General features: G+C 36.7%; 2 protein-coding genes across 2 annotated transcripts in view; both read right to left on the reverse strand.

Annotated features, from left to right (window-relative positions):
• Positions 1-16,049, reverse strand: part of NUP210L (nucleoporin 210 like) — a 130,660-nt gene that overhangs the window by 93,453 nt on the left and 21,158 nt on the right. Inside the window, exons 10-12 of the mRNA XM_079152687.1 lie at positions 12,742-12,882; positions 5,882-6,019; positions 3,953-4,108 (exon numbers count right to left, since the gene is read on the reverse strand). Coding sequence (XP_079008813.1) covers positions 3,953-4,108; positions 5,882-6,019; positions 12,742-12,882 — 435 coding nt within the window. The remainder of the gene's footprint in view (positions 1-3,952; positions 4,109-5,881; positions 6,020-12,741; positions 12,883-16,049) is intronic.
• On the reverse strand, positions 14,654-15,440 carry LOC306654675 (acidic leucine-rich nuclear phosphoprotein 32 family member E-like). Its single transcript, XM_079128491.1, has 2 exons — positions 14,989-15,440; positions 14,654-14,826 (listed from the first exon to the last, which is right to left on the reverse strand). Exons 1-2 carry the CDS (start codon positions 15,313-15,315, stop codon positions 14,674-14,676), a joined length of 480 nt encoding a protein of 159 aa, XP_078984617.1. The 5' UTR covers positions 15,316-15,440; the 3' UTR covers positions 14,654-14,673.

Raw genomic sequence — 16,049 nt, forward strand, 5'->3', positions numbered from 1 at the left:
GTGTGTGTGTGTGTGTGTGTATACATATATATTTCATAACAACTATCTCTCTCTCTCTCTCTCTCTTTTTCTTGTGGTGCTGGGAATCCAGAACATGTCTCATAGACACTCTACCACTGAGCTACAACTCCAGCCCCCAGAATAACAACTTACTATACAGCATTTATATTTTATCATATATAAGTAATCTAGAGATGATTTAAAGTACACAAGAGGATGTACATATATATGCACATTATATGCAAATACAATGCCATTTTATACAAAAGACTTGAGCATCCTCAGATTTTGGTGTCTGAGGGGTCCAAGAACCAATCCCCTGTAGACACTTTGGAAGACTGCATACTATTTTACATATACATGTAAATATACACACTAGGTGCTAAACATATCTCTCTTCATCACTTAATCAAAGGATGTCTTTAAAACATTTAACACTATACATCAAGGGTCTGGCAAACTGCCAGTATATGAACTGCTTTTGTACAGTAAGCTAAAAAATAGTTTTAAAGACTTGCAAAATAAAAAACAACAACAAAGCTAGGTGGGGTAGTGCAAGCCTGTAATACCAGTGGCTCAGAAGTCTGAACCAGGAGAACTGCAAGTTCAAAGCCACCCCTAAGCAACTCAGTGAGACTCTGTCTCTAAATACAATATTAAAAAGAGCTGGGGAGGTTGCTCAGTGGTTAAGTGTCCCTGGGTTCAATCCCCAGTACCAAAAAAAAAGAAAAAAAAAAAAAAAAAAAAAGACAAAAAAACCAAGAATATGAAATACTGTATATAGCCCTCAAAGACTAATGTATACAGCACTTTTACAGAAAAAGTTTGCTAACTTCTGACTTAAATCACTGCCCCTTTCTTTGTTTTTTTGGAGAGGGGCGGTGGTACTGGAGATTGAACCTGGGCCTCGCCCATCCTAAGTATGCACACTATCACACAGCTATACCCCAGCCTCATCCTTTCTTGATATTATTTATTAATTCATTTCTTGCCACCAGGGATTGAACCCAGGGGCTCTTTACCACTGGGCCACATCCCCAACCATTTTTATATTTCATTTTGAGAAAAATGAAAGCCCTAAATTGCTTAGGGCTTTGCTAAATTGCCAAGACTGAGGTTTTGAACTTGCAATCCTCCTGCCTCAGACTTCTGAGCCACTGGGATTACAGGTGTGCACCACCACCCACCTGGCTTATTTTTCATTTTGAGACAGGGTCTTGCTAAGTTGCCTAGGATTTTGCTAAATTGCTGAGGCTGACTTTGAACTTGAGATCCTTCTGTCCCAGCATCCACAGCCACTGGGATCACAAGCATGTACCATCAAGACCTGTTCTTGCTATCTTTTTAAAACAATATATTTTATTTTGTCATTTTTTTGGTCACTTTTTCTGTTTCTTCTACCAGTTCCTCTTCCTCTATGTTCCTTAAAGTGACACTTATGTTACACAGAATCCATCTTTTCTGACTCAAGATCTTCCTGGGAAATCTTATTTAATTCCAAAGCTTCAATGACCAATCATATGCTGACAACTCTCCAGCTTTAAATTGTCAGTTGAACTTCAGATCCCTATTTCTAGTTACAAACATCAACCTGGATGCTCCATAGGTGAATTATACTAAATTTATACACAACTGAATTTATCACCCCACACCCCCCACCACAATTTTTTTTTTTCTTTTTTCCATTGTTGGGGATGGAACCCAGGGTCAATAAGCTGTATCCCTAGGCTTCTTTTCTTGTATTTTATTTCTTTTTTCTTTTTCTCTTCTTTTCTTTTTTTTCTTTTTTCTTTTTCTTTTTTCTTTTTTTTTTTGGTACCATGGATTGAACCTAGGGGCACTTAAGCAATGAGGCACATCCCCAATCCTTTTTATATTTTAAAAGGATTTATATATTAATTAAGGATTTATATATTAAAGGATTTATATATTAATAAAATATAATATATTTTATTATATTTTATATTTGGAGAAAGGGTCTCACTGAGTTGTTTAGGGGGCCTCGCTGAATTGCTGAGGCTGGCTTTGAGCTCATGATCCTTCTGCCTCAGCCTCCTGAGCCACTAGGATTACAGTCATGTGACACCATGCCCAGCATTTCTTGTATTTTCTATCTACCCTGTGGTGGAAATTTGGAATCTCCACATCATCTCTGTGGCTTTAAATCCTTTACTTCTCCCACCCAACTGGGCATCAAACCTGATTAAGTATACCTGTTAACAAAAAAACAAAACAACAACAACAACAACCAAAAAAACCCAAAAACCAAACAAAAACTCTCACTTTGTCCATTTCTGTCTACTTTTAGCACCATTTCACTAGTTTAGACTTAACTGCAGAGGTTTTTTTGTTTGTTTTCTTTTAGTTTTTTGAACTTCTTTTTTGCTTTACAAGACAGGCACTCTACCACTGAGCTACACACCCAGTCCTTAACTAAATTCTTTGTCTTTATTTGCTCCCTTCAGTTCATTGTAGTCTTCTAGTGTGTAGCACCAGCTGCAATCTTTTGCATTTTAAAAAACATAATATCACTGTTCTTGTCTGATTATAAAAATAATTAGATATCTTTCTAAACAGAAGACTTACCATATTATTGGCCTGTTTAAAAACCTGTGTTTATTCCCTATTGTCCATAGTAGGGGTCGGAAAATGCTTTCTGTAAAGGCCATATAGTAAATATTTCACTCTTTTGCAGGCTGTCAAGTCTCTATAGCAACAACCCAACTTTGAAGTTGTGGCTTGAAAGAGCCACAGACAGTATATGAATGAATGGGAGTGCTCATGAAATTTCATTTACCAAAAAAGGCAGCTGTCTGGGTTTGGCCCTTAGACCTTGGTTTGCCTCCATCTTCCAAAGTCTTATTCAAGTTCCCACCTCTTTCATGATACTCTCTAACTAGTCTACAAGGGCTTTCCCTTTACGAACTAATAGTACTTTTACTGTACTATTAGTAAACTGTCAAATATATATACTGCTTTACTATACCTCACCTACACTTAAAATGTCATTTAACTTTTAACTTTTCATGTGACTATATCTTCCTACCTACAGTTTAGCTTTTTTTTTTCTTTTTCTTTTTCTTCTTTTTATGGTGCTGGCTATTGAACCCAGAGCCTCATGCACACTTAGGCAAGTGCTCAACCATAAGCTACATCTCCAGCTCTTAGATGTTAGCTTCTTTAAAATAGGGATGATATGCTATGCATTTTTGAATGTTCTATGATACATAGTATGGTGTCAAGTACCTAAGGGATATTAAAAAAATAATTACTGAGTGATGGCAAAATGCTAGGTCCTGCAGGGAAAAGCAACATATATTTAAAGTGGGAGAAAACAGAAAAATGGTAATAAAATATAGTAAAAAATATGGTGCTAGGGTTGTAGCTCAGTGGTAGAGGGCTTGCCCAGCACATGTGAGGCACTGGATTCAGTCCTCAGTACCACCAAAAAATAAATAAATAAATAAAACAAAGGAATTGTATCCATCTACAACTTAGAAAAAAAATTTTAAATAGTTTTCAGTCTTTTAGAAAAAGATTAACAAAAAAATATGAAATTAGAAGTAGAGCTACTTTATAAAGTTCAGTTAAAGAGCATATTTATGGTAATTATAACAAAATAGCTAATATTAAAAACTGAATATATGTCAAGCACTGGGGTAAACATTCTCATTTACTTCTCACATGTATTGTCCAATTATGGAACTAAATATTTACATTATCTCCATTTTAGAGAAAACAAGCACAGATGTTAAATAAGTGGCTATTAAGTGATGCAAAATTCAACCCAGGTTCAGAAATATTTAAGGAATACGTACTTTCAGACTGAATTTGAACAACAGTTTTAAATAGCAAAGTTGAACTAGAAATATTTACAAACATGTTACTGTACTTAAATTTAGACAGAAGTGTCTCAGAAGTGAGCAGAAGGTTTCTTTGTAGAGTCATTTACCTTAATTTCCCCATATCGAAAGGGATTTTGTACATCTCGGGCCAAAACAGTACTGTTCCCTCTGACCTGACCTGCAGTCACCACCCCTTTGGTTGTTACCATGGCCACTGTTTCATTAGAAGAGGTCCAGGTGAAGTTGCCACTACCACCCTCTACCTGTGAAAAAGCACAACCTTATATTTAATTGTTATAGGAGGAAAAACAGAATTCAAGTGAAAATGTAAAACTTGATTGATGAAATAAAGTTTAGAAAATAATAAAACTTTTAACTGTCTTTGTACACATTAAGAAACTGTCCAGCTATATAGTAAAGTAGATAAAAGGGCAAGAATAACACTAAACGGAGGTTTAGAAATGGTAGTGTCACGTAACTTTAAAAAAGGACACAAGGGCACATCAACAGATGAATGGACAAAGAAAATGTGATGTATATACACAGTGGAGTTTTTTTTGAGCGGGGAGGTACTGGGTATTGAACTCGGGGGCACTTGACTACTGAGACACATCCCCAGCCCTATTTTGTATTTTATTTAGAGACAGGGTCTCATTGAGTTGTTTAGCACCTGGCTTTTGCTGAGGCTGGCTTTGAACTCTCAATCCTCCTGTCTCACCCTCCTGAGATGCTGAGATTACAGGTGTGAGCCACCGCCCCCAGCTCACAATGCACTATTAAAAAAAAAAAAAAAACTATAAATAAGTAGAAAATCAGTAGGATAAAAGAGAGAGAGCTGGGAGTGGTAGCACACTTCTGTAATCTCAGTGGCTCAGGAAGCTTAGGCAGGAGGATTACAAATTCAAAGCCAGTCTCAGCAGTTTAGCAAGGCCCTTAGCAACTTAGTGAGACTATGTCTCAAAATAAAAAGTAAAAAAGGGCTGTAGATGTGGCTCAGCAGTTAAGCTCTCCTGAGTTCAATTCTTGGCACTGTAAAATAAAAAGAATTTAAGAAGGAGTTGGGCATGGTAGCGCACAGATGTAATCGCAGCTACTTGGAGGCTGAGACAGGAGGATCACAAGTTTGAGGCCAACCTCAGCAATTTAAAGATGCCCTAACCAACTTAGTGAGATCCTGCCTTAAAATAAAAAATAAATTAATAAAAAGGACTGGGGATGTAGCTTAGTGGTAAAGTACCTTTGGGTTCAATTCACAGTACCAAAAAAAAGGAAAGAATAGGGAGGGACAAGAGAAGAGAAAAAGGAAGTACTGAAGACTAAATTGGAGCAAATTTTTACCTGCTTGCATAATTATGTTAAAATGAACCACAATAACATGTATGTCTATAATAAACTAATAAAAAATAAATTTAAAAAAGAGCACAAGGGAAGATGACAAAACTTTAAAATTTACGAAGAAAGAATATATGGAAGAGAGTCAAAAAGTACATCAAGTCTTGTTATGTAGATGACAGTATCCAAGAGCACGACTTGGTGGTTGTTGGTCACCAAAGAGTGAACTGTAGTCTTAAGATTGTGGGGAGCCTGATGTCTGTAATACCAGCCGAGGATCCAAGATGGCGGACTAGAGGGAGGCTATGTTCCTTGTCTATATAACTTGGGTTTTAAGCAGAGGATATCTGCTTCTGGGTGAGGCAGTTTTTGCTACTTATCGATCCCCTGCTGTTTACTCCATTTGTAATACCAGCAGTTTGGGAGGCTGAGAAAAGAGGACTGCAAATTCAAAGCCAACCTCAGTAATTTAGGGAAGCCCTAAGCAACTCAGCAAGAGTCTCTCTCTAATAAAATACAAAAAGGGTTGGGGATGTGGCTTAATGGCTAAGGGCCCCTGAGTTTAATCCCCAGTACCAAAAAAAAAAAAGACAGAAAAAAAAAGATTGTAGGGAAATGAAATATAATATTAATCAAATTTTAAAAAATTAATCAGAGAAGCTGACTTATCTCTTTGTGAATTCTTACATTTTAGGATACCATACCTGTACTTTATAACGATATAACATGCCCAGAGGATGATGAGGAAATGCCAGAAAGTTAGGTGTAAGCTTGATGGGAAAATAAATCTTCACTTCTTGCTGGTGTTTTATTATACATTTTATAGGGTGAATATTGTTATTCTATAGGAACAAAATAGGGAGAAAAATATATTTTATAAAAATTGTTCTCATGATACATTCACATATACTGAAAACATCAGCAAAATGCTGTGATAAGGAATTGTTCAACTTATTTTCTACCTTTAAAAGAAATAAATATTCATTAAGAAGCACAGCTACTATAGCTGACTAATAATGGAAGGGATTTTGCCAGACAAACTAAATATTATAATTAGGAAGCATAATTTAAAATTTCCTAAAATAAAAAATTAACAAACATAGAAAAGGAATTGTAGTTCAGAACAAAATATCCTTGGACATCTATTAGTTAACTTCATAAACTGCAAAGGTAAAAGAAAACTACAAACTACTGAGAAGAAAAGAGAACATTTAAAAGCGCTGGGGTGACTCTGCATTGTGTACAGCCAGAGAAATGAAGAGTTGTGCTCCATTTGTGTACAATGTGTCAAAATGCATTCTGCTGTCATGTAAAACTAATTAGAATAAATTTAAAAATTGCTGTGGTACAGCATTCCCTTTATATTTAAAAACAAGCATAGGGTTTAGGGAGACATCTGTACAGGTAAAATGTAGTTCTCACACAGTTACAATGACATTTTCTCTATGAAGGCAAAGCCAATCAATTAATTTATGTATCTATCAAATCAACTTTTTCCCAACATTTTGAGAAACCCTAAAATATTTTATCAACAGTTTCATATTTGCAGTGATGGCCCTGATATTCTCCACAATCTCAAAATGTAACTGAGTCATAAACTAAATAAGTCTTTAAGTTGAAAAGGACATTTTAGCCCACGGAGACTGATTTTGATTTCTGACCTACGAAACTGTTAAGATAATAAATTTGTATTGGCTTAAACTGGGGTACGGGGGCGGGGTAGCCAGGGTGCAATGGCTTACACCTGTAATCCCAGCAGCTCTGGAGACTGGGGCAGGAAGATTACAAGTTCAAAGCCAGCCTCAGCAATTTAGTGAGGCTGTAAGAAATTTAGCAAGACCCTGCCTCTAAATAAAAAATAAAAAGGGCTGGGATGTGGCTCAGTGGTTAAGCACCCGTGGGTTCAATCCCCAGTACAAACAAAAGAAAGAAAAATATTTACTGCAGGAGACAGGCATAAATCTTTAATTGTGTCTATTTTGGCACACAAGAAAATGTGGACATGAATAAGAGATAAAAGTGGAGATAAGACAATAAACCAAAAAGAGGGGTGGGAGGGGTGGGGGGAAGGAAAAAATAACAGAATGAATCAAAAACTATTACCCTATGTAAATGTATGATTACATAAATGATATGCCTCTACTTCATGTACAGAGAAACAAGATGTATCCCATTCATTTAAAATAAAAATAAGGAAAAAAAAAAAAAAAAAAAAAAGACAATAAACCAGGATAAAGAGGATGTGGTTGAGAACAGGGTGAAACTTAAAGTAAATTAGATGAAATAAGGAAAAAAGGTTAAAAAAAATAAGTTCTTAAATGTAATGAAAGGCTGGGAGTACAGCTCACTTGCAGAGCATGTACTTAGCATGTGCAAGCCCCATGCAAGGTCTAGAGTTCAATCCCCAGCACCAAACAAAACCCAAAAGATGAACCAAACAAAAGCCCTAAAATGCAATAAAACAGTGAAGAACAGAATCATGTGGAAAGTTGCTGAATGCTTAATGTGGAAGGGAATTAAGAAAACTTTTTCAGAATGTTTGGAAAAGTGTACAGGCTGAAATAGAAAACAGAGAACCAAAGATTCAAAATCTAGATAATTGGTTGTTCTTAATAGATGTGCTTAGGTATCACTGACTTCTTTTTTTGTGTGTGCATGCATGTGTGTGTTTTAGTGCAGATTGAACCCAGGGGTGCTTTAGCACTAAGCTGTATCACCAGCCCTTTTTATTTTTATTTTGATATAGGATCTTGCTAAGTTGTAGAGGCTGGTCTCAAACGTGTGATCTTCTTGGTTTAGACTTCCAAGTTGCTGGGATTACAGGCTTGTGCCATCATGCCCAACTAGGTATCACTAACTTCTAGATACCACTTTCCACAATTTATTTTTCAGTGTTGAGAACTGAAACCAGGGTCTGCACATTCTAAGCAGTTATACCACTGAGCTATATCCCCAGCCACAGGTTTTCATATGTGATATTTTCAATGGTGCTTCATTATGATTTACTCTTTAACATATGAATTGGCTATATATACATACTTAAAATTTCTAACTATGTATGTGGGACATGATGGTGTTCACCTGTGATCCCAGATACTCACGGGGCAGAAGCAGGAGGATCGCAAGTTTGAGGCCAGCCTCAGCAACTTAGTGAGGCAACTTGGTGAAACCCTGTCTCAAAAGAAAAATAAAAAGGGAGAGCCAAGATGGTAGACTAGAGGGAGGCTGCATTCCTTGTCACTCTATAACTCAGGTTTCAAGCAGAGGATATCTGTTTCTTGGTGAGGCAGCTTTTGCTGCTTATCAATCCCCTGTTGTTTACCCCATTTGTCTACTGCAATCACCTGCAGTCTGCCAGCATATCTACTACTTTTTGAGTGCAGATTGCTCACTGTCTGGCACCTACCTTCCACCATTTGCCTGCCTCTTGCCTGTCCATCGCATGCCTTTCACCTACCCATCACCCACCGCCCGAGGTTCACCTGCTGATCATCCAACAGCAACCAGCAAACTGACCACAGACCACCAGTGGAGTGCCAGCTGCCTGGTGTTGCCTGGAAGTTCACTGTCACAGTATCTGCAGGTTTGGTTACATGTGGCTGCTGCCATTTTCAGACAACAGCCAGGAACTGTAGGACCCCTGGCAGGACTGACTGAGCCCTGTCTCCAGGATCCCTAAGTCCAACGGACCACTCCCTGCCTCCAGGGCCCTCAGATCAACTGACTGCACCCCACCTGCAGGATCCATCAACCAGACCATGCACACTCCGCCTCCAAGACCTCCAGTTGACCACACCCACACCCTGTGCCACCGCTCCCCATTTGCCAACACATTTGGAAGCCAGAGCGGCCATCTTGGATAATCCGGGAAGCCATCTTTAGGTGGGGGAAATCTCACCCTGAGATGCCTGCTGGAGACTAGATGCTCATTGTCAGCTACATCCTACACCCCGCCACATCAACTTTGTCCTCCATTAGAAACTGCAGACCTTATTGCAAATCTGTTACACTGAAGATAATAATTGAACTCATTCTGTTTATTATGACAATATTGTTAATGTCCTCATAGAGGCTATTTGGTTTAGGGTTGCATATTGTCTGAAGTGGGCATTGCTAATATTGATACCCCCCTTAAAGAAAAGGTTTTTGGAAACCTATAGGGCCACTATAAGCCTATAGGGAAACTGGACTACCCCAGATCTGCACTGCTAGAGGGGAAGATAAATGAATAACAGAAAAAAACAAGGGAAGAAAATGATCCAAACAAACCTAGATTCTATATTAATAGAATGCAATGACAGTATGTTAGAAGAAATGTCAGAAAAGGAGTTCAAATTATACATAAGTAAAATGATTGGTGAAGCAAAGAATGAGATAAGAAACCAAATGCAGGCAATGAATGATCACACTAATAAGCAGTTGAAAAAGCAACTGCAGGAAGAAAAAGATCATTACAACAAAGAGATAGAGATTCGCAAAAAAACAAATGGAAATCCTTGAAATGAAGGAAACAATAAACCAAATAAAAAACTCAATGGAAAGCATCACCAAAAGACTAGACCAACTGGAAGACAGAACCTCAGACAATGAAGACAAAATATTTAATCTTGAAAATAAAGTTGCCCAAATAGAGAAGATGGTAAGAAATCATGAACAGAACATCCAAGAACTATGGGACATCATGAAAACACCAAATTTAAGAATTATTGGGATTGAGGAAGGCACAGAGATACAAACCAAAGGAATGAACAACCTATTCAATGAAATAATAGCAGAAAATTTCCCAAACCTGAAGAATGAAATGGAAAATCAAATACAAGAGGCTTACAGAATACCAGGTGCATGAAATTACAACAGATCCACACCACACCAAGGCACATTATAAAGAAAATGTCTAACATACAAAATAAAGATAGGATTTTGAAGGCCATGAGAGAAAAGCATCAGATTACATATAAGGGGAAACCAATACAATATCAGCAGATTTCTCTGCCCAGACTCTAAAAGCTAGAAGGGCCTGGAATGACATATTTCAAGCTCTGAAAGAACATGGTTGCCAACAAAGAATCCTGTCCCCAGCAAAACTAACCTTCAGATTTGAATGAAATAAGATCCTTCCTGATTAAAAAAAAAAAAAAGTTAAAAGAATTTACAAATAGAAAGATGATGCTAAAGAATATTCTCAACAAAATATTCCATGAGGAGGAAATGAAAAACAACAATATAGGTCAGCAAAGGGAGGACCTTAAAGGAAAAACCATTCAAAGGAGAAACCAAGTCAAGTTAAAAATGAAAAATAAGCACAAAAGATTGGGAATACAAATCATATCTCAATAATAACCTTGAACATTAATGGCCTAATCTCATCAATCAAAAGATATAGACTGGCAGAATGGATTAAAAAGAAAGACCCAACAATATGCTTCCTGCAAGAGACTCATCTCATAGAAAAAGACATCCACAGACTAAAGGTGAAAGGATAGGAAAAAACCTACCACGCACACGGAATCAGTAAAAAAGTGGGGGTTTCCATCCTTCTTTCAGATAAAGTGGATTTCAAGCCAAAGTTAGTCAGAAGGGATAAAGAAGGACATTTCATATTGCTTAAGGGAACCATAAATCAGGAAGACATAACAACAGTAAATTTTTATGCCCCAAACAACAGTGCCTCCATGTATATCAAACAAATCCTTCTCAATTTCAGGAATCAAATAGACCACAACAAAATAATTCTGGGTGACTTTAACGCGCTGCTGTCACCTCTAGATAGATCTTCCAAACAAAAACCAACCAAAGAAACCATAGAACTCAATAACACAATCAATAACCTAGACTCAATAGACATATATAGAATATTCCATCCATCAACGAGTGGATTCACTTTCTCAGCAGCACATGGAACCTTCTCCAAAATAGACCATAAGTTATGCCACAAAGCAGCCCTTAGGAAATGCAAAAAAATAGAGATACTGCCTTGTGTTTTATCACATCATAATGGACTGAGAGTAGAAATCAATGTTACTCAGCTATAAAGAATAATAAGGGCTGGGGAGATAGCTCAGCTGGTAGAGTGCTTGCCTCGCAAGCATAAGGCCCTGAGTTCGATCCCCAGTACCACAAAAAAAAAAAAAAAAAAAAAAAAAAAAAAAGAATAATAAAATATGGCATTTGCAGGTAAATGGATGAAATTGGAGAACATCATGCTAAGTGTGATAAGCCAATCTCAAAAATCAAAGGACAAATGATTTCACTGATAAGTGGGTGATGACACATAATGGGGGGTGGGAGAGGGGCAAGAATGGAGGAAGGAGGGACTGTTTAGAGGGAAAAGAGGGGTAGGAGGGGTGGGAGGGAAGGAAAAAATGACAGAATGATTCAAACATCATTACCCTATGTAAATGTATGATTACACAAATGGTATGCTGTTACTCCATGTACAAACAGAAACAACATGTATCCCATTTGTTTACAATAAAAATAAATTTAAAAAAAAAGAAGAAGAATTGAACAGAAACAAAGCCAACAGAAAGGCCACTTGGGCTGCAACCCATAAAGCCACAGGGGCAGAGCTACGCAAGCCCTTTGGAGAGGACATCATGCTATGTGCTTCAGATGCTGGATACCGAACTATAGGATCTGGATTTTGCTCTTGCTTTCATCCCATCCCTTCTTTCTATGCTCCTATTTTTGTGAATAGAAATCTTTACTCTGTACCTTTATATGTTGGATACTTGTAAATTGCTTTTAATTTTACAGGAGCTCTCAATTACTTTGAGCTTCAGAGACGACTTGGGCCTTGAATTTACAACAATCTCAGAACTGTTGAGACTATGGAGACTCTTGGGAATGGACTAAATGTATTTTGCATTGTCGAGTGTGAGCTTTTGGTGGTCAGGGGCAGAAGGTTAAGGTTTGGATATGAGGTGTTCCCCTCAAAAGCTCACTGGGTAACTTAGTGAGACCCTCACCCAAAAATAAAAAATAAAAAGGGCTGGTGATATAGCTCAGTGGTAGAGTGCCCTGGGTTCAATCCCCAGTATCCACCCCCCCAATCAGGGTACTTCTATAATTTCAAGGCATTAAACAGATTAATTTCTCATATATTTATCCAGTAATACCTCTGTTTCTGTTATTATACCATATGGAAATTAAGCAAAAGAAGAAAAAATGTACAAAGATATTCAGTTATGCCATTTACAAAAGTAAAAATTTGGAAATAAAAGTTCAATGTTGGGGACAATGCTAAATAAAATGGCACATTGACCATTTGGATTTTTAGAATAAAGTACTCTATGTGGTACTTGATAACATAGAAATATGTATATGAAATAACTTTTAAAGGAACCCTAAATGATATATATACAATGAAGACAAATACACATTATGGGCAATAACAAAGATTGGAACAGAAAACTTGTAGAAGTATAAACTATCAAGTATACTACTTATGAGTTTTTTATTTTTTAAAAGCTAAAAGTAGCATGTCATGTATCTTTTTGTAAATCAAGTCAACCAACCCTCTTTGGCGTTTTTAGGATACAAAGAACATCCTTTTAATTCCTACCTGGTGAATGATGGATGTCAGGGATGCATTTATCACCACTACACCATCCTTCAGAGCTTTCACTACATGGTAAGATCCATTTATGGTCGTTAGTTGTTCTTTAAAGTACTCCTCTAGAAAGCCATATGTAATCCTGAGATTCTGAAATCAGCACAATAGCAACACAAACCTGAAGATGTTTTTTCCCTAAAGCCACCTTAATTCCAAAGTATATACAAAACTGTTACCATGCATTCGAGGGAGATATATATATATATATATATATATATATATATATATATATATGAACAAATTTATTTATATATAAAAGAACAAATTTTTTGCTTTCCCTCATGGAAATTCCAAGTTGGGAAGATGTAATTTTAAAATGATATTCATTTTTTAAAAATTTTTATTACAAAAAAAAATTATGTACTTGTGTGTTCCTTATATTTTATTTAATAGCCATGTAAGTAAGCACACACTCAAACTTATCCCAAATATTCTTCTATTTTAATGACATTCACTTGAAAATAAATCTTAATTTTAATATTTAGTCCCAAATATTTTTCCAACTACCTACTATATTCCAATTAAATGCTATATCTGGTAATGCTTTAAAACTAGGAACAACCAAAGGTTCTACTCAGAAAAATTATAAATACTGTGCAGGGTTGGTATCCAAATTATTTGGAATGCCATCTCAAAAATTTGACTTGAAAGTCTCATTAATTATCAACAGACAATCATTCTGACTTTTGAGGAACATGGATGCTGCTTCGAAAAGCCTTCCCTGCTTCTTTTATTTCTTCATCCTACTTATACAGTCTTAAATGTTGTCAGTCAAGAAAGATTTACAATAAGCAGAGCTTGCTGCTTAAAATTTGTATCAATAACAATATTTGTATCTCAAAAAATTCTTAGGTTCTTCCACTTTGCTTAAAACCCAGATGTATCTGAAAAGGTGGTTGAGGTATAAGACTAAAGGTTTTCTGGGTATCCAGAAGTTCCCAACTTTCTTTTGGGATACAGAGAGGTGAGTGAAACAAGAAAGGAAGGTGATCATAAAGAAATTGCTGAGGAGAAAAAAATGCACACCTAAAACAAAACAAAATTAACAACTGTTGGCATGTCATGATCTGCAGCCTGAAGAAAGAGCTCACCTGCATGTCTCTCATTTAGTATAGGCAATCCTTCCTTCAAAAATAAAATCTTATCAATCACCACAAAATCCATGAACTATATTACTGACTAGAACCTCCCCCAAATCCACAAACTATATTGCTGAATAGAACCTTTATTATTCTGCTTCTACTTTCCAACTTAATTCATGTGACAGAAGACCACCCAAATACCCTTAGCTATTAAAAAGAAAAAAAGGCAGTGCCTTCAAACTAAAGATTCCTGGATCATCTCTAAAAAAATAATCAACTTATTCAAGAGACTACTGTCATTTCATATTACAGATGACTGTAATTTCAGTTAATTTATAAATAACTTTAAAATCTTATGAATGAAATGCACCAAACTTCACCTGTGCAAAAGCAATGTTTTAATTATGGACTTAAAAATTACTAATACAATGAACTTGAACTTGAATTAGAAAAATTAAGATTCTAAATCTAATTGCTAGAGAATGTCTCAATGGGAGGAGTGTCAATGAAATTTTTTCTCTACATACAATATGATCATTAACAGACTAGTATATCTTAATTGGAATGATAAGGCAAAAATAAAAACCACACTTTTCCTATAAACAGTTACACATTATCTTCTGTAGGGATAGCTATTGTACATGAAAAAACAAAGAAGTGATCACTCTAATGCACACCCAGGAACGTTAGGGAATCTGGTCTTAGAATGATCTGGTCATCTTCTTCCTCTCCTTCATCTTCGGCATCTCATTTCCTCTTCTCCCCCTGGAGACCTTCTTCTTCTGAATTTCTTCTTTCATCAAGTAAGAGAGGCCGACTTCTTCTTCTCCCTCTCCCAATTCTGACCCTGCTTCATCTTCTTCCTCCTCCTTCTCTTCTTCCTCCTCTTCCTCATATCCTTCAGGTGGACAAGCTTCATTTTCCTCTTCATCTCCATCATCTTCATCTCCATCTTCATCATCCTCCTCTTCAGAGTCAGGTGCTTCATTATCCTCTTGATCAAATCCATCTAAGTATGTGATTTGTTGCAACAATTCAAAAATACTTTGTAATCTTCCAGGTTTGTGATCTCACAGTTAAACAAGTCAAGACTTTTCAAATTTTTAAGATTTTGCAGAGCTTCTACTGTACTGAGATCTTTGATTTTGTTTCCACTCAGATTGAGGTAGGTAAGATTTGGACATTTTTCTGCTAGGACTTCCAAGCCTCCAGAAATTATATTGTCACTAAGTTCCAACTTTCGAAGTTTATTTAAACTGGGAAGTTGGGCCAGTGAACTTAATTCCACATTAGCCATACTCAGAAACTCTAGTTCTTTAAAAGTATCATTCAGGCCTTCAATTTCCCCATTGACACACAGGCAATTATCAAGAACTAACTCTGTCACCTCCTCCGGGGCTCTGTTCCTTAACTCCATGTTAATCCTCTTCTTCATCTCCATGTCCTCCTCCTGCTCTACTGCTACTACTCTCCTCCTTTCCCCTTTCCTGCTTTTCCCACTACCCCCAATCCTAAAATTTTAAAAGATTTGGAAATGAATGAAAAGAAACGCAAATATAAACACCCACTACCACCAGATAGGTGTGGAAGAGAAAGAAAAGAATAGCAAATGGAGTCCAAGGAGTTGGGACTCTTAACTTGGCTGTCCCCACCTCCTTGTCCACACACCAGCGCGCGCGCGCGCACACACACACACAACCAGCAGTTCTTTCCCCTTCAATGGCTGCTCAGAGACTCCATATTCATTTTTGAAGGTTTCATTAGTAGCAAGTATCATGAATAGGAGGAATCAAAACTATGTAAATTTTTCTATAATTTGTGCTATCCAATTAGTTGGTAGTTCTCAGAGGAGGAAAAAAAGACCCAGGAGCTTGAGTACAACATTTCACACCTAATGTTCACACTTCTACTCTCACCACTACAAAACTGAGGTAACCATTTCTGAAGTGAGGATCTCCTCCAGAATGTTATCATTGGTGCTCTCTTCAACTCTTTCCCATAATTCTAACTGAATTATTATTATTATTATTATTATTATTATTTTTGCAGTGCTAGGGATTTGAACTCAGGACTTGTGCTTGCAAAGCAAGCACTCTACCAACTGAGCTATATACCCAACCCTGAATTATATTTTTTACTTCTGATTTAACATTCCTCAAGAACAGAACTAGTTGA

Source organism: Sciurus vulgaris, assembly GCF_902686455.1.
Source record: "Sciurus vulgaris genome assembly, chromosome: 1".
Classification (NCBI taxonomy): domain Eukaryota; kingdom Metazoa; phylum Chordata; class Mammalia; order Rodentia; family Sciuridae; genus Sciurus; species Sciurus vulgaris.